We start from the raw sequence: 18422 nt of genomic DNA, 5'->3' as shown, positions 1-18422 counted from the left end.
AGATGATTGTAAACTTATTATATAAGTACGAGAATTAAAAAAAAATATATGATGCTTTTTCATCAATAAATTGATAAAGGATAAAAGAGAGATTATCTCTGTGAAAGTAAGCAAATAATATTTTATATCCATACAACAATTTGATTATATTTTTTAGTGTTAATATAAATATATATATATCAATGAATTGATGATTATATAATAAATGATATTTAACTTTAGTTGCCATTTTATTTTTATTAACTATTTCTTTATTATAACTAATAATATTTTATTATTTTATATAATTATTTATATATACAATTTTTTTTATCTAAGTTTATAATATTATGTTACTTACTGATATTTTAAATTTTAGTTTTCATTTAAATTCAATATAAAATTATATTTTTTTTTAAAAAAAAAAACTTTTTTTACTTTAAAAATATTTAGAAAATAAAATAAAAATATAATTTATAATAATTTATTAACTCCAAAAATATTCATACATATAACATAAATAAAAGAGTGAAAAAAAAATTTATAATTAGATATAATAAACAGGTTTCAATAATCACAACATTTGTGACTAATTATAATAAGATGATCATAAAATAAATTTGTCATATAAATAAATTTGTAGAAAAAGATGTTATTTAAAAAGTATTTATATAAAATAATAAAAATATTATTAAATAATCATATGTTCACATTTTTATTTATATCAAACTAAAAAAAGAAATTATAATATATAACAAAAATCAAACAATATATTTGTTTAATTTAATAGATTGAAACTTAGATCAAAATTTTTATTTAAAAATGTAGTCAATTGTTTGATAATTTATATCAATAAATATAAATTTTTAATATTAAAATAAATAAATAATTTAAAAAAGAATTAATTATTTTTTTACCTATCACTTAGCTATGTTCTTCTTGATTTTAAATGTCATATATTAAAGATTATTATTAAAAATAAATTGGTTTTTATTTATGAGAAAAAATTGATTTATTTCAAAAATGAAAGGATAAAAAATAGTATGAATATTGTTTCAAGAATTATAAAAATATGTTCAAAATGTTATATAGATGTTTTCTTTTTCAATAAATTTTTCTTTTTCTTTTTATTATGAATAATATTTTGATTTCTTTTTTTTTTAAAGGCTCATGCAAAGTTCATTAATCTTAGCAAGAGATGCTTTAATAGTTTCAGTCAATTGAGCAATTTCATCAATAATTGCTTTTTTTGGACATTGAGCTTCAAGAACTGAGGCTTCCTCTGCTACCTCAACAGTTTGTTCTGGGGCACTTTCACATACTGCGGCTTCAACAGGAGCTTCAATTGGAGGTTCAACTGAATCACATTCATTGCATGGTGCTTCAACAGGTGTCTCAGCTGGTGCTTCTACTGGGGCATCAGCTGCTGTTTCAACTGGTGCTTCGACTGGTGCTTCAACTGGTGCTTCGACTGGTGCTTCAACTGGTGCTTCAACTGGTGTTTCTACTGGTGCTTCTGCTGGTGCCTCGACTGGTGCTTCTGTTGGTGCTTCTGTTGGTGTCTCTGTTGGTGCCTCGGCTGGTGCTTCTGTTGTAGTTTCAGCTGGTGTTTCTGCTGGAGTCTCAGCTGGTGCTTCTGCTGGAGCTTCAACTGGTGTTTCTACTGGAGTCTCAGCTGGTGCTTCAACTGGTGCCTCGACTGGTGCTTCAACTGGTGCTTCAACTGGTGCTTCTGTTGGAGTGGCCTTTAATGAAAAATGAAATGTCAATGAAAATTTTCTAAACTTACTTCTTCGGCTTTAGGTTCTTCTACTGGAGCTTGAATTGGTGTCTTTAATTAAAAGACGTTAAGTAAAATTTTATCATTGTATACTTACCTCTTCTATTTTTGAATCCATTATGTTGTAATATATATTTTTTTTTTCTAAAAAAAAAAAAAATTAAAGACAAATGATTTAAAATCAAACTGAATATATAATCAACCATTTCCTCATTTTAATACTATCCAAAATTAAAAAAAACATAATGTTTGAATATGATAAAGTAAAAATAACGACATGCGGTATAGATGTTTAAATCTTAAAAAAAAAACCCCATCGCCCACAACCTTGTGATCTTGTCTTACTTCTTTTACTTCATTTTTGAACAATATGATTCTTAAGAAAATAATGAAGTAAAAGTGACAATAATTTAAATGAAGTCATATCATTTGAATTTATTAGTATAATCGCAAATTTCATATATTTATAAGTTTCGGGTTCTATCATATAGGAGATATAAAATATCCATTCTGTATAATGTACATAATAATTCTAAGGAGAGGCCTCTTTCTACACTTAAGTTTTTTGAAACTTTTTTTTTATCACAAACTAATAAATAATGAAAATATTATATAATATGATCTCTGGAATGTTGATTAATGTTCTTCAATATTTTAGTAATATGAGTTTCATAAGTAAATAATTGATATAAGAAGTAGTAATGATATATTAAGATATATAATATTTGAAGAATTCAGTTTAATATTCTAAAAATAATAATTGAAATCAGTTGTAAAAGATCTATCATCTTCCTTCAATTACTTTTTAAAAAATCAAATTTACTGTGAATTTCTTTTTTTTTAGAGAGTTTCTGATTAAAGATAAAATAAATAAAGTTTGTTAATGAGGAAGTAAATTAAATTGTACTTCACGGTATTTGATATACAATGATACTTTTAAATATTCTTAAGGTAATTTAAATATTATATAATTAATATCTTTTATTTATTTATATTTTTTTTTCATTTTTAATAATTACTTTTAATGTTATCTACATTTTAAAGTTTAGTTATCTATCAAATATATTTCTTCAATGTCTAATATATTAATTCTATTATTCTTCTAATCTAAAAATTACATGTGTTTCTTTGTTAAAAAATATATAGTAGTAATAAAAATAGTATTTTTTTTTATTAGTATATATATACATTTTATAAAATGCAATGGTTAATTTACTATAGTTCAGTAAAATATATTTAGTATGAAATCTCCCAACTTAAAATTTATTATTTGTAAATAGCTTTGTTAACAAAGTTTAAATTTTAATGATTATCTACCAATAATAAAATTAATTATTTATTGTGATTTATTAATAAAATAATCTGTTGTTATTGCATTCTTAACAAAATTCATCTTTAAAATTATAAAAACAATTTAATACATAGGCAATTGTTTCATAACACTATTTAAAAATTATTTATAGTTATGAAATTATATGCTTAGTATATTTAAAAAAAAAAAATTTCATTTTGAAAAGTTAACTCTGACATGAATCTTCAATAGTGAACAAATTTCAAAAAATGATTAATAACATTCTTCAAAATAAAGTTATTAACAGTCAGTTTTTGACATTAGATAAAGAAGATCTTGCAAATCATCATACTAAAGATTTTAAAAATGTATCAATTTCTTGAATATGTGTAAAAGGTTGCAAAGTTATTTGAAAAAATCACGAAAATAAAGTAATATTTATATGTCATAAAATATAAATTATTCATTAATATTTTTTTTTCTCTGTTATGTATTAATAATTGATAAAAAGTATTTGATAATTGATTAAAAATTTAAAAACTTTTTTTTATCATTGATTAAAGTTAATGTGGTATCTTTTTCGCTACAGGATAAAATAGAGAATTGTGATAAGGAAATTGATTTCACTTTCATTATTTTTTTAATTACATTTTTTAATTATATTTTATTTTTTTAATATTTGTCTTATTGTATTATATCTTATTAAATTTTTTTACTTAATTTATTTTAGTTAAATCAGGTACTAAAAATCTAGTACCAAAGAAAATTACAATAATTTTTTAAGTTATTAATTAGAAAAAATTATATTAAGTCACCCTGTGTTTAAATCCTCGTATTAGTTGATGAAACAGTGTCTTTGAGGTTATTTTGAAAAGAAAAATCACTGGTAGAATCTGCATTACCATCAGTATTGAAATTTCTATAAATATCATTAACATCATTAGACGAAGTGTTTTTTTGATTTTCATTATCACAAAATGTTATTGTATGTTGTAAATCACTAGAATTCACTACACCATTTTCAGAAGTTACTTCTTTATCTCTGTTATTTACTATTGAGGGAGAAGTAGGCTTCATAAATTCTGAAGTGCCAATTCTTTCTTCAACAAAATTTTTTGCCATGTTCATATTACCCGCTTTGAATTTATCAAAACCATTCTTAATGATTGTTGGTGGTTTCATAAAATTTGCATTTGTTGCAACATTTGATCCACTATCATTTTCAAATTCCATAATATCTTGATATGACAATTCATTTGTTGGGAAGTTATTAAATGTTGTTATCACAAGTCCTTCCGTTGGGGTTGTTGAGACTTTTGTTAATGGACTAGGACAATTTCTGGCCAATTTTGGTTTTTTTGCAGCAAATAAAGAATTTCTAAATGTACTATTACAAGAAACTTGTGTCGATGAAGAAGATGCTGTTGTTTGAATGCCTGTAGAAGATACTGAAGAAACACTTTCACTATCAGATTCATATTGATATGGTGAACCACCAGCAGATAATGCCTCTGGACGTGGTCGCTTTAAACCAGATATTGATCCTTGTCCTATATTACCTATTGATGATGGTCGACTTAAAAGTGTTCTTGGACTACAACTTCTCAATATTCTATGTCTTGTTGGTGAAGGAGTTGGTGATGGAGAATAAGGTAAATTATTCTCTACAATTTGATTAGTACTTGGAGAATAACATTGTTTTTGAAGGCTTGATGAATTTCCTTCTAATGATAATTTTGGAGAAGAAGAAGAATTCAGTGGAATAGTTGGGACTGATGTAAGAACTGAAATTGGTTCAACACAACTATTTGCACGTTTTCTTACTTCTGTACTGTTATTGTCAATAAATATATCCCCAAATGAAAGAGATACTTTTTGTGATGCTTGCATATATCTTTCATGAGCTACTTCATCATCTACAGCTGATGTTTCATCTCTTTTAATTTTTAATATTCTTGATCTTGCATGAGCTTTTAATAAAACAGGTGATGGTGGTTTAGAAAAAGAAACCAATGGAGAAGATGATTTTGATTTACCTGCTGAAGTTGATGTAATAGAATCGTCCATAATTTTAATATAGCAATCTACATATATATTTCTCTAGTTTTACAGTAAATAGTAATATCGACGAAAAGTATTAAACGTCAATTTGGTATTTCTAGTAGAATTTCAAAAATTTGTAGGAATATCTAAAGTTAAACGATAATATATAGATAAGAAGAATATAATTGCTTTAGATATTTGTATCGATTAACAACAATTTAACTATAAAAATAATAAAACACTTTTTAGGGGTATTACTTGGCTTTTGCCTGTGTTTTGGTCTCGCTAACCGCGTCTTACTTTTGAATGTTAACCTTTTCCGTTAATACCCCTCCAAATTAAAAAAATAAATAAATAAAAAGTAAAAAAATATTAATAAATAGAATATAAAAAGAAAAATAAGATAAAACAAAAAAATAATTCAAAAAAAAAATTATAATAAAAAAGGAAACTTTATAAAATAAAATATAATATAATGAAATATAATTAAATATAGAATCAGAAAAAAAAAGATATATTCAAAAAATATATTCAAAAAAAAAAAATACAATCAAAAAAATAATGAAAGTGAAATCAATTTTCTTATCACAATTCCCTATTTTATCCTGTAGCGAAAAAGAAACTAATTTAACTTTAATCAATGATAAAAAAGTTATAAAAACTTTTTATTTTATAAACTCTATATAACTTTTAATCATTTTTTAAATACCTTATGTTATTTATCCATACACAACATAGAAAAAAATATTTATAAATTGTTTATATTTTATGATACTAAAAAATTACTTTTTTTGTAGTTTTTTTTAAATAACCTTGCAACCTTATACAGTTACTCAGGAAGTTGATATATTTATAAATTTTAAGTAAAATATGTTTTATAGTCTTCTTTATTTAATGTTAAAAACTGTTTGTTAATAACTTTATTTTGGAAAAAAGTTATTTTGATTTTCTTAAAGGTAGTTTATTTTTTAAAATTCATGTCAGAAACCATTTTTCAATGAAAAATTTCTTTAAATAAATTGGTTTTTTTTTTATAAATTGCTTTTTCCATATCTATTGCCCCTTTTGTAACAAATATCTTTTGTTTTCTATTTGTAATGATTTTTTTTTCTTTGTTACTTGGTCTAAAATAGTTATTATCTAAATTCAGTTGTCTTTTACTATTTTATTTTTTAAAAAAACTAAAATATTGTATAAATTACAATAGATTCACATTAAAAATTTTAAAAAGATTTTATCTTTTGTAGTATGAATGTATTTTGTACACACTTATATTAATAAAATAAAATTATATACAAATTAATTTAAAAAAATTTATTTTCAAAAAAAATTATTAAAGTATTCCATAAAAATAGGGGGATTCATGTAAATATTTGATTTTAAAAACATAATTTTATAAAAAATCCTTAAAACAAATAATTTTCCATTGGAAATAAAATAATTTTCTGTCATTATTTTATTTCATATCATAAACAAAAAGAAGACTAATTTCATCCTTATCAGTGATATAAAATTAGATGAATTTTTTATTTAATGTATTTTTTTAAATAATTATCAAAACATTATTAGAATAAAATATACAGAAGCTTCTTACACTTTAAATATCTTTTTGTCTAGTAAATGTTTAAAATTTATTAACAATATTTAAATATATAATTTTATAATAATCTTTTAAAACTTTTTTACTAGTTTGATCAAGGATGTTGGGAAAGAATTAATAAATAAATATCATAGGCATTTTACCAATCACCTTTTTCTTATTTAGATATAACTTTTTTAATATTTCTAAAAAATTATTTATTTTGCATGATTACTTTTTAATTTAATTTTAATTATTGTACTTATAATTAAAGTTTTGGTATAAACACATTGTAACCTTTGTAATTTGTTTGTAATTTTTATTTTACGATAATAAAAGAAAAATACTATGACTATATTTTGATTAAAAGTTGTCTTGTTCATTTTTTTTTTTTCTTTGTGTGATGTTTTTCAATATTTGATTTATTTTTAGGATAAAAGTATTTATATGAAACTGTTACTTTTGTCCCTTTTATTTATTTTTTTTATTTTGATTAATTCAATATCTAAAACCCCAAAAATGACTGATAATATAATTGTTGTTGGTGGCGGTTTAGCTGGATTAGCTGCAACTCTTGAAATATTAAATCATCATGCATCAAATAAAGTGATTTTATTTGAAAAACAAAAAAATTTTGGTGGAAATTCTGCCAAAGCATCATCTGGTATCAATGCATGTGATACAATTTTTCAAAGAAATAAAGGAATCGATGATAGTACTGAAGTATTTAAAATGGATACTTTAAAAGCTGGTGATAACACAAATGACTATGCATTGGTTGATTATTTGGTACAAAATTCTAAAGATGCTTTACAATTTTTAATTGATAATAATGTTAAAATTGATGATGTTAATTTGTGTGGTGGTCATACAATTCCAAGAACTCATTGGGCCCATTTAAAAGAAGGAAAAGCTATTCCTATTGGTTTTGCTATCATAAAAGCTCTTCAAGATAAAATTCTTGAAATTAAAGAAAAACGACCAAATGATATTGAAATACATCTTGAATCAGAGGTTATTGGAATGACAACATGGAATGAATATGTAACTGGTGTTAGATATAGAGATCCCACTAACCGTGACTCAATTCTTGAAGTCAATGGAAAAGCTGTTATATTAACTACTGGAGGTTTTTCAGCTGATAAAAGTGAAGATGATTCATTACTTAAAGAATATGGTAAACATCCATTATTAGAACATTTACCAACAACCAATGGTGATTTTGCTACAGGATCTGGAGTTAAGATAGCTCGTGCTATGGGTGCACAACTTGTAGGAATGGAAAATATTCAGATACATCCAACATCTTTTGTTGATCCTTCTAACAGAGATGCAGGAACAAAATTTCTTGCAGCTGAAGCACTTAGGGGTAAAGGAGCTATCCTTGTAAATTATAAAGGAGAACGTTTTGCAAATGAACTTGGTAGAAGAGATTATTTAAGTGAACAAATTTTTAAACATTGCAATGATAAAAAATATGAAAGAATTGCTTTTATGATAATTAATAATGAAGGTGCAGAAGGATTTGGTCAACAAGCTTTTAATTTTTATTGGAAAGTTAAAAAGTTTTTTGAAAAAGTAGAGAATATTAAAGAACTAGCAAAATTTATTGGTTGTGATGAAGAAGTTTTAAAAAAGACATTTGAAAGTTATAATAAAAATGTAGATGGAAAAAAAGATGAATTTGGAAAAATTGTTTTTCCTACCAAATTTAATTTGTCAGAAAATTTGTATGTTGCAATGATCACTCCAGCTATTCATTACACTATGGGTGGTTTAAAAATTGACACTGAAGGTAAAGTATATAGTGATGTAACTAAAGAAACAATAAAAGGATTATATGCAGCTGGTGAAGTTACAGGAGGAGTTCATGGAAATAATAGATTAGCTGGAAATTCATTACTCGAATGTGTTGTTTTTGGTAGAGCTGCTGGTATCAGTGCATTAACATTAAATTATGGACATAATGAATTGTAGTAAACTTTTTTTTTATATGTATAAATAAATTATGTTTATACTACTAAATTTTCTTTCAATATTCATATTTTTTTTGACTAAAATCGAAAAAATATTCATTGTGATTGTGTTTAAAATGACTACAATGTTATCAAATTATATCTACTAATTTTTGAAATAAATTTATAAATGATTGTTTTTAAATTTTTTAAAAAATAAATATTTTTATTTAAAAATTTATTTTTTTTCCTGTAAATATTAAGATAGTAGTATTTGATATCAAATGTATTAATTATAATTTTTTAAAAAAAAGTATACAAATATGTAAATAATGATAAGAATTAAATAGTAGCAAGCATTAAAAAAAAGTTTATTCTTGAGATTTTGTTCCTGACAGGAAAACTTCAGTAAAGTAACCGATAAAAGAATAAGTTAATAATTCTTTTTGAAATAGGGATTTTAACAGTATAATTTTATAGAAAGATGAGAATATTTTCAAACATGTGATATTGAAAATTCAAAAATAATTTCAATTTTTAAAAAACTTATATCATAATTCAAAAAAAAAATTAAAGAATTGTTATAATTGCAATAATTAAACGTCGAATGTTTTAAAGACAATGTAAAGAAGAAATTTGCTGATACCACCAATTTTCAAAAATATGAAAATGATAAAAATGGATAAAGTCAGAAATCATAAATAATATAATGTTTTATATTTAAAACGTTTTTTCATTAAATTTCACTTGATAAAAATAGTGAAATATTACTAACTTTGTAACTCATAGAAATATTTATCAATACATTAAGATTTTAATAAGATTAAATGGCTTTTATTAAATACTTTATTATTATCACTAACCCAGTTATATTTACTTTATATAAATAGTGCTTTTTTTACATTACAATTTGGCATTGTTACTTTAAGTGAATCCGTTGTAATCTAAATATTAAATATTATTATTTTTTATTTTATTAATAATAATTTACCTTTGAAACTAATTTCCAAGCTTCCTTACCACATTTTTTAACTACATTTGGTTTACAACATTCAAGATAATTTTCCATAATATTACATAATTCAGAAAAATATCTTTGTTGATCTTTTTGTCTCCATTCAAGAATAACTTCCATATCATTACTAGCATTATTTTTACACTCTAAATAAGTATTTTCCGTTTCAACTTCAGAAAAACACTTAGAATATTTTTCAAAAATAGGATATCCTTCACCACACATATATTGATAACTTGCCTCAATACCTAATTTAGATAATGATTGACATGTAATTAATGATGTACACATTTCAAATTCTTTATATAATAAACATAATTCTTTAAAAGCATGTCCACTTTGAAGTGTCCATTTTGCATTTTTTGGTGATGATTTTTGTACATTACTTGAATACTTTAATATTGGTTCCATACATCTTGAAATGACATTTTCAGACATTTGTGAGCATGATGTTGAAAATGTATCATTATCAACAAGGGTATTTGTTAATCCTATTATAGGATAATAAAATTGTAAATAGATATACAAATATAAAAATATTAAATATTGTTGCATACTTTCAAATAAAAATATGTTTAAATTTTTAAATAAATATTAATCTATTTTTCTTCTTTTTTTTTTAAATAAAAATATTTCTATAAAAAAAAAGATATATAAACAATCAAAAAAATTTAAAGGCATTTTTTTTTTCTTTTCTGTAATAGTATGAACGGAAATTTCTTATTTACAAAAATCTTTTTAACTTTAAAATTTAATTTATAAAAAGTAAATAATAAATTAAATTTAAATGTTTTTAATAAATTATAAACATTTAAATAAATTTATATACCATATAAATAAAAGAATTTTTAATATAGTAAATTAAATATATAAGTAAAATTAAACTTTATTGGATTTATAATATAAATTTTATTTTTCATTTTCCTTTAATATAATAAAAATATATTTTGACATGTGTTTGGGTAATGCCTTTAATGATGATAAATTTTTTATTTTTATTAAAAATGTACACTTATAAAGTTTTGGATTAAAAAATTTATTTAATGTTTGGTTGAATTAACAATATGTAAATAGTATTTTAAATAGTTTTTATAAAAAAAATTATATATTTTTACCCATAAATCATTATATTTAGTTTATTTAGTTAACGTTTAGTTTATACTATCTAAATCTATAAAATTAAAATAAAAAATGTACTTTAAAAAAATTATACTTTTATCAGATAATGATAAAAAAAAGAAATAATTAAATGATAGGACAAGAATATATTTATAGAATTTTTAGAAGCATGAAAAGTGATAAATAGTTTAAAATTACATAAATAGTTTTTAAAGTATTTTTAAATAACAAAAAGAATATAGCTTAAGAAAGTAAAATAAAAATATATCTTAAAATATATATATATATATAATCATATATACATTTCGTGTTTAAAAAGAGGTAACTTTTTAAAGTAGAAAAAAAAAATTAACAAATTTTTATATTATATAAACGATATATTTAAAATATATTTCAATATTTAAAAGTAATCTCTTATGATTTTATGAATATAAAAGCTTTTGAAAAAAGAAAGAATAAATGTATATTTTAAGAAAGCAAATTAGGAAGAAAATTTTAGATGTTGATTCAATTAGGAAAAATGAAAAGTGACATTTGCAATTTGACATTTAAAATTGATTAAGTCTTTACTTTTATATGTAAAATTATTATGTATTTTAAGTTATCCAAATAATAAAATTCTTCTTCAAGTACAAAATTAACTCAATTGTTCTATTTATTTATTTTTAAATTGAATACAGTATCTTTATTTTATAAATAACGGATCTTTTCTTTGATTATATCTTGATAAAGCAACTTAAATTTATTTTATATAAAAATACTAAAGATATTTTTATATAATTATTACTAGCTTTTGAAAAAAAAAAACAAATTTTTATGAAAGAATCTTTAAACTTTTATTCATTCATTATCCTTTAGTTATTATGAATTTAATAAGATTGAATAGAAAATATTTTATAAAAATACATAAATAATAATATAAATTAAAAAATAAAAATATTTTTTAAAAATAAAAAATATATTAAATAAAATTATTCCTTTTTTTTGTTATAAATGTTTTTGATATAAAAGAGGCTAACTTTATTAAAAAAAAATTTAAAAATTAATAATGCAAATAAAAAAATAAATATTTATATTAAGTTAACTTATTATTAACATGCTTTAACCAATATTTTAATGAATACTTGGAAAAAAATTTTTTTTCTTTTAATTTTAAAGTGTGTCATAAGTAATTTTCTTCCAAAATATCATTTGATATCGTTTTTATAAAGTGTAGTTTAATATTAATAATTTGAATAATTTAACTGATAAAAATGTTTAGAGTCTTTGGTTTTTAATGATGGAATGTTAAGTTTAATGTGTTACATCAAATTTGGAAGTGAAGTGTTTCATTTAAATTTTACACTTAAAAGATCAATTTTTTATTTTAAAATGAATTATAAATTCATATGTTTTTGAACCATTCTTTTAAAAAAAAACCATTATTTTTAATCAATTAAAAAAAATTTCTTTAAATATTAAAAATTTATAGCATAGTATTGATTTATCAATTTATTTTCAAGTATACAAAAATAAATAAAGAAAAGTAATATAAATAATTTATTATATCATAATTAATGATTCATAAATAATAAAAATGATGGCAGTTTTTTTTAAAAACTAAAATTAATATGATCAATAGAATTAAAACTTTTTAATGCTATTGTATTAGTAGAAAAAAAATTGTTACCATAACATTACAACATATTTTTATTAACTTTCATATAAAAATTTAATTTCTTATGTTTTACAGTACTTATTTATTTTGGATTTATATTTCATTTCATATTAAATATGAAAAGACATATTAAATTATTTTTATTTGATAACTATATGTTTTATGTAAATGAAAATATTAATCATAAGATGAAAAAAATATATACAAATATTAATTTTTTACAATTCAAAAAATCAAAAAATAAATTATGATAAGAATTATGTATTGAAAATTATATTTAAAAAAGTAATATCAAAAATTTTACTATATAATATTTATAATTTAAATAAACTTTAATAAGATATGATTATCTATAGAAAAATTTATAAATTTTTAAATAATATAAATAAGCATCTTTATTTTAAAACATTAAAAATCTATATAGAAAACAAATGTTTTTTTAACAAATTATTAGAAAAAAAAATTCTTAAAGTCGTAATGTTGATTTTTGTAAAAAAATATATAGACAAATAAATGTACATAAAATTTATATAAATAAACATTTAATATTTTTTTACCTTAGAATAGATATATTATTTATAAAAAAAAATGTTTGTCAAGTTAAAAATATTTATTAACTTTATGCTTGTTGTGATTAGAATTAAAAGTGGCATCACTTTTAAAATAATCATATGTAATTTTAACATTTTTATGTAATCAATAATAATATAAGTAATTAAATTTATCTATTAAACAAATGATTATTTAAATGTCGTAAGTTTCTAATCTACTTATTTCTTAAAGTATATTAAAATAATAATTTATTAAAAAACATTAATATCATATTTTTGTTTTATTTATTTAATTTAAACTAATTATAGGTTAATAAAAAAAATAATTATATCAATTTATTTATATCAATTATTTTCTAAATATTAGTACGTTTATTATAAGACTTCTTGAAAGAAAATTGTGTTATAAAAGAATAATATAGCATAATTTTACATCTCTATTTTTCGTATTCTATTATTTATTTATTCTTTACTTTAAACAATTTTCTTACTCTTTAAAAACATAATAGCTTCATTAAAAGTTTTCACAAAAATGAACAACTCATTTGTGAAAAAAGTGAATTTCTTATTTTATTTTATATACGTAAATAATATATTTAGATTAAAATAATAAATTCAATCATTAAAAATATAATTTTTATTAAAATTTTAAAAAAGTACATATATTTAAAAAATTTTATATATTATTCAATAAAAATTATTAAGTTTAATGATTTTTTAATATGTCACCATAAAAATTGATTTTTTTTAAGTAATAAAATATTAATATAATGATATATACATATAAATTAAATTATTTAATATATTTTAAATAATAATTAAAATGTTTATGCATGATTTTTTTTTAAAAAATAATATTTATTTTGTAAATAAGTTTTTTATAAAATAATTTAGAAAAAAAAATGACATCTAACCTTTTTATCTTTATTTCTATACAAAAAATTTATTAAACAAATGTACTTTTATTAATAATTTATTTATCAATTGTAAAAATTTTTTTTGTACAAAATATATAGAAAAAAATTATAATGATGATTGAAATTTTATTTCTAGATACATATTGTATTTGTATATCAAATAAAAAATTTTTATTAGTACACAAAAGATTTATTTATATTTAAGTACTTTCAATAAAATAAAGTTTTATTTTTTTTTCATAAAATATAATTTTATTAAAAATTTTCTTGGTGAATTAATTTTAGAGTAAGAAACAATTTTAATTTTTACTTTTAAAACATATATAATGTATTCAAAAAAAGACATTAATATCATTCTACCACATGAAATTGTGCTCCTATTTCTTTATAATAACAATCAATACATTTCAGTTTGTATTTATGGTATTATATCAAGGTTTTGTCAACTTAAATTGATACCATTTCTACACATTTATAAACCTATTATAATTTACTATTAACTTAAATACAAAACAAATATAATTAAAAAACATTCAATTAATTTAATTTATTGTTATTTAAAAAAAAATTATTTAGAACTATATATTTATCTATTTTTTTTTTAATTGTCAAATTTGACTTAACAATGCATACATATATTAAAAAAAAAAAATTTTATTTTAAATTATTGGAAATTTGTACATCTAGTTTTGTATCACCTTTTCTTAAAAACTTTCTGCTTACAATACTATAAAATATATAGGTGTTTTTAATGTACTTTTTGTTATTTTTATCTGTTATAATATTTCATAATATATACTTCTATAATATTACTCATTGTGTAAACATTTTTTTACTTTAATGTCAATAATATCATTAAAAATGTAAACTTCTAAATTTCAATTTTTTTTTCAATACAATTAAAATTCTTTATTTTTCTTATTTATAGCAACAACAAAAAAAAAAGATGAATAAATGAATTAAATTTGAAATAAAGAACAAGAAAATTTATAATTTAGAAGATGATCAATTACACATGTTTAAAAATATTCTAATATATTAAACTAGTTTTTACTCTACTTAGACAAATGCAAAAGTAATTAATTTAAAATTCTTAACATTTGAATTATCTTGATTAAGCAAAATATTACTATAATATTTTATAATATATAACTAATTTAGTTTTCAAAGTATTGTAGTTTTTAAAAATTCAATAAGTTAAGAATATATACTATTGGAACATAAAGTACAAAGTCCATTTTAGTAATACATTAAACATCTTTCAATTATTTCAGTATACTGTTAAAAAAAAATCAATTTTATAATATATTAAGAAAAAAATTATTAACAATATCTATTAATCATATATATGTATTTTATGATAAACTTAAACTATACCTTTAACAATTTAACTTTTGTCTTTCCTCTATTTTCAGTACTATATCATCTCCTATCACGCCATCTTCATATACATATACACACAACTATCGTATAATACACGCCATCCATCATCATTACAATTTTAATATTTTTTGTCAACTTTCTATGTTTGACATGATTTTTTAAGATAAATCATATTTTGATCATTAATTTAATTATTTCGTTTCCATATTTTTATTTAATTTTTATCATTTTATAAAAATTTTTTTTAAAATAATTAATTTGGTGAAAAAAAAAAATCATATTTTGATAAGATATTATACTATATTGTTGACATAATAATGTTTCTTTATTATATATAATATACTATTTTTCTGTTAAATTATATTTTATTTTTTTAAAATTTAAGCAAACATTATTGGCATTTCATATATATATATTTTTTTATTTATCTATTTTTAATACTTAATTTTTGATTCTTTTTTTTTATATTTACTTATTAAATTGTCCTTGATCATTAAATTTTATTTTATAATTTACTAATATTATTATAATACTGATAAAGTTTATAAATTTTTTTTACAGAATCAAACAAATTTATATATAGTCTTTTTTTTTATTTAAACTTAATATAAAAAAATACTTATCTATTATCATAAACATTAAAAAAAAAAAGTACATAAATATTTACAACAACAAAAAAAACACAAATGGGTATCATATATTCTTTACCATATACTGGAGAATACTCCCCAATGTTACCATTAATTGGAACAGGAAAATATAAAGTATCATGTGCTGATCTTATGATTGATACCGGTGGTGATATAATACAAGTCAATGATAAAGGGATAAAAGAAGTTTGTAAAAATTTAGGAACTTTTTTTAGATTATATTATCCTACTGAAATTAAAAATTTGGTGTGTTTTTATTTAGAATTTAGATATTTATTTTTTATTTTTTTTTAAAGGATTCAAAAGATAATAATAACAATAAAATTCACCCATTATGGGTACCACGAACAGAATATTTTACAGGTTTGGCTGATTATCAAGAAATGTCTAGATTTAAGTTAAGAGCCATGATGAATACTGTTGTTGGTCAAAGAAGAATACCAGCAACATGGCAAGAAAAACTTATAGAAAATGATGATACAAAAGATATACCATCAAAATTTCCTGTTATTATTTTTTCACATGGTCTCTCAGGTTGTAGACATTTTTATACAGTAATATCAACAGCTTTAGCTTCATACGGTTATATTGTTGCTGCATTAGAACATAGAGATTTAACATCTTGTTGGACATATACTTTATCATATGATAATGATTTTAAACATAAAATTGAAACATCCATACCAATGAGAATGGTTGTTTCAGAACATAAAGATATAAAATTAAGAGGAAAACAAGTTTGTACACGTATTAAAGAGTATAAAACTTTATATAAATTACTTCATCAATTAAATGCTGGAGCACTTGGTACATCACAATCTAAGATATTGTTAGGTGATGAATTTGATTGGGGTCAATTTACTAATAAACTTGATCTTGATCAAACATTTCTTGTTGGTCATTCATTTGGTGCAACATCAGCTGTTGCAGCATTAGCTAATTCAAATGACTTTAAAGCAGCCGTTTGTTTAGATGCATGGATGGATCCAGTTAAAATTGATTTATTACATAATATAGAAAAACCTTGCTTATTTTTTAATATTGAAGGTTTTCAATTTCCAGAAAATGTAAAAAGAATATTACTTGTAAATAAAAATGGAAATAAAGAAAATAGTTTTATGTATACATTGAAAGGTGCTGTTCATCAATCATTTAGTGATTTTAGTTTTCTTCATCCAGGATTTATTGGTAAAGCTGCCGGATTACAGGGTTCAAATGATCCATTACTTATTGGAGAAGTAGCAACGGAAATGATTCATAATTATTTCCAAAAATTAATTAAAAAGGAAGATGCTCATGATATTTTAGAAGATATACGTAAAAAACACGATTTTATTATTAAAGGAACAACTTTAGTACTTGACAATTGTGAGCTTGTAGAAAAATTGTAAAAAAAAAAATTTTCTTTATCTTTACAAATAATTAACTGGTAAATATAATTGAAAATAATGTATAGATATATAAATAATAGCTAAAACTCACTTAAATTTTTGAACTTATAATTGAGAAAAATATTTGATCGTTAGATTTAACATAATGAAATTTTTATAAATATAATCAAATTAATAAATAATTTTAAATGTTATTTAAACCTAATAAATGATTATATTAACAAAAATATTTATTTTACTTATTTCTATTATCAATAACAATAAACTTTTGATAAGGTCTTGTGACAGTTTCAACGCAAATAAGTCTATAATCCCAGGATCCATCTTTATTTGCCATAACAACAGTAACTCTTCCTTTAATATCATTTCCTTTAATATTATAATGAACCCCTATTCTTTGTTCTCCATCTTTTTCATATTTATAATGAAGATAATCCTTTCTTCTTCCTCTTCTGTTTTCTTCTCCATAACCAGCTATAGAATTTCCAAAAACTGCTTGTATACTAGGATCATCACGAACAATATCTAAAGATTTTGAAAATATAACACTAGGACTGGATGGAGAAAAAAATTCAGATAGAACTGCATATGCTAATCCTCCTAGTGCTACTACAGCAGCACCTAGACAAGCATACCAAAATGTATTAACTGTTGCTTGTTTTGCTTTTCCAGCAAAAGTCTTTGGTTTCTCTTCTGCAGGATATGTATATATATCTTCTAAAATAGATTTTGATATAGCTCTTTCATTTTCTTTTGAATAAGATGAAATTTTATCTTTTGTTTCTTCTTTCAAAAAACATTTTGTTGTAGAAATACTTCTTATAGATGATTTTAAGTAGTGATTTACAAAAGAATTTGAACATCTAGCAGATATAATACGTAACATTTCTGACTATTATTTACTTGATTTTGATAGATAATAATAAATAAACAATATTAAAAAAAAAATAACCTAAAATAATATTCTTATAACGTTCATAAAGTAAACAAAAATTGGTGAAAAGTCACTTAATATATTTAAAAAGTATTGCCTTCTGAAAAACAAATGAGTTTAATATATTTTTCATAAAATATTTACTTGAATTTATTATTTTTTTTTTATTTAATAAATT

At 20.7% G+C, this 18422-nt stretch overlaps 6 protein-coding genes across 6 annotated transcripts; 2 read left to right on the top strand and 4 right to left on the bottom strand.

Annotated features, from left to right (window-relative positions):
* Positions 1-1139: 1139 nt before the first annotated feature.
* On the bottom strand, positions 1140-1877 carry SRAE_2000419500 (Hypothetical protein; the record flags this gene model as incomplete). The annotated part of the gene is made up of 3 exons (XM_024643036.1): positions 1140-1724; positions 1769-1810; positions 1857-1877. 3 exons carry the CDS (start codon positions 1875-1877, stop codon positions 1140-1142), a joined length of 648 nt encoding a protein of 215 aa, XP_024508747.1.
* A 1995-nt stretch (positions 1878-3872) lies between these two features.
* SRAE_2000419400 (Hypothetical protein) lies at positions 3873-5117 on the bottom strand (the record flags this gene model as incomplete). The annotated part of the gene is made up of 1 exon (XM_024643035.1): positions 3873-5117. One exon carries the CDS (start codon positions 5115-5117, stop codon positions 3873-3875), a length of 1245 nt encoding a protein of 414 aa, XP_024508746.1.
* A 2074-nt stretch (positions 5118-7191) lies between these two features.
* On the top strand, positions 7192-8649 carry SRAE_2000419300 (FAD binding domain and Flavocytochrome c family and Succinate dehydrogenase/fumarate reductase flavoprotein, catalytic domain-containing protein; the record flags this gene model as incomplete). The annotated part of the gene is made up of 1 exon (XM_024643034.1): positions 7192-8649. The coding sequence occupies one exon, from the start codon at positions 7192-7194 to the stop codon at positions 8647-8649; it is 1458 nt and encodes a 485-aa protein (XP_024508745.1).
* Positions 8650-9505: 856 nt separating this feature from the next.
* SRAE_2000419200 (Hypothetical protein) lies at positions 9506-10197 on the bottom strand (the record flags this gene model as incomplete). The annotated part of the gene is made up of 2 exons (XM_024643033.1): positions 9506-9571; positions 9619-10197. 2 exons carry the CDS (start codon positions 10195-10197, stop codon positions 9506-9508), a joined length of 645 nt encoding a protein of 214 aa, XP_024508744.1.
* A 5758-nt stretch (positions 10198-15955) lies between these two features.
* SRAE_2000419100 (Platelet-activating factor acetylhydrolase family-containing protein) lies at positions 15956-17310 on the top strand (the record flags this gene model as incomplete). Its single annotated transcript, XM_024643032.1, has 2 exons — positions 15956-16165; positions 16216-17310. The coding sequence occupies 2 exons, from the start codon at positions 15956-15958 to the stop codon at positions 17308-17310; spliced, it is 1305 nt and encodes a 434-aa protein (XP_024508743.1).
* A 235-nt stretch (positions 17311-17545) lies between these two features.
* SRAE_2000419000 (Mitochondrial import inner membrane translocase subunit Tim21) lies at positions 17546-18196 on the bottom strand (the record flags this gene model as incomplete). The annotated part of the gene is made up of 1 exon (XM_024643031.1): positions 17546-18196. The coding sequence occupies one exon, from the start codon at positions 18194-18196 to the stop codon at positions 17546-17548; it is 651 nt and encodes a 216-aa protein (XP_024508742.1).
* Between the last annotated feature and the right edge of the window lie 226 nt (positions 18197-18422).

The sequence above is a fragment of the Strongyloides ratti genome, assembly GCF_001040885.1.
Source record: "Strongyloides ratti genome assembly S_ratti_ED321, chromosome : 2".
In the NCBI taxonomy this organism is placed as follows: domain Eukaryota; kingdom Metazoa; phylum Nematoda; class Chromadorea; order Rhabditida; family Strongyloididae; genus Strongyloides; species Strongyloides ratti.
This window is presented reverse-complemented; position numbering and strand designations above follow the sequence as displayed.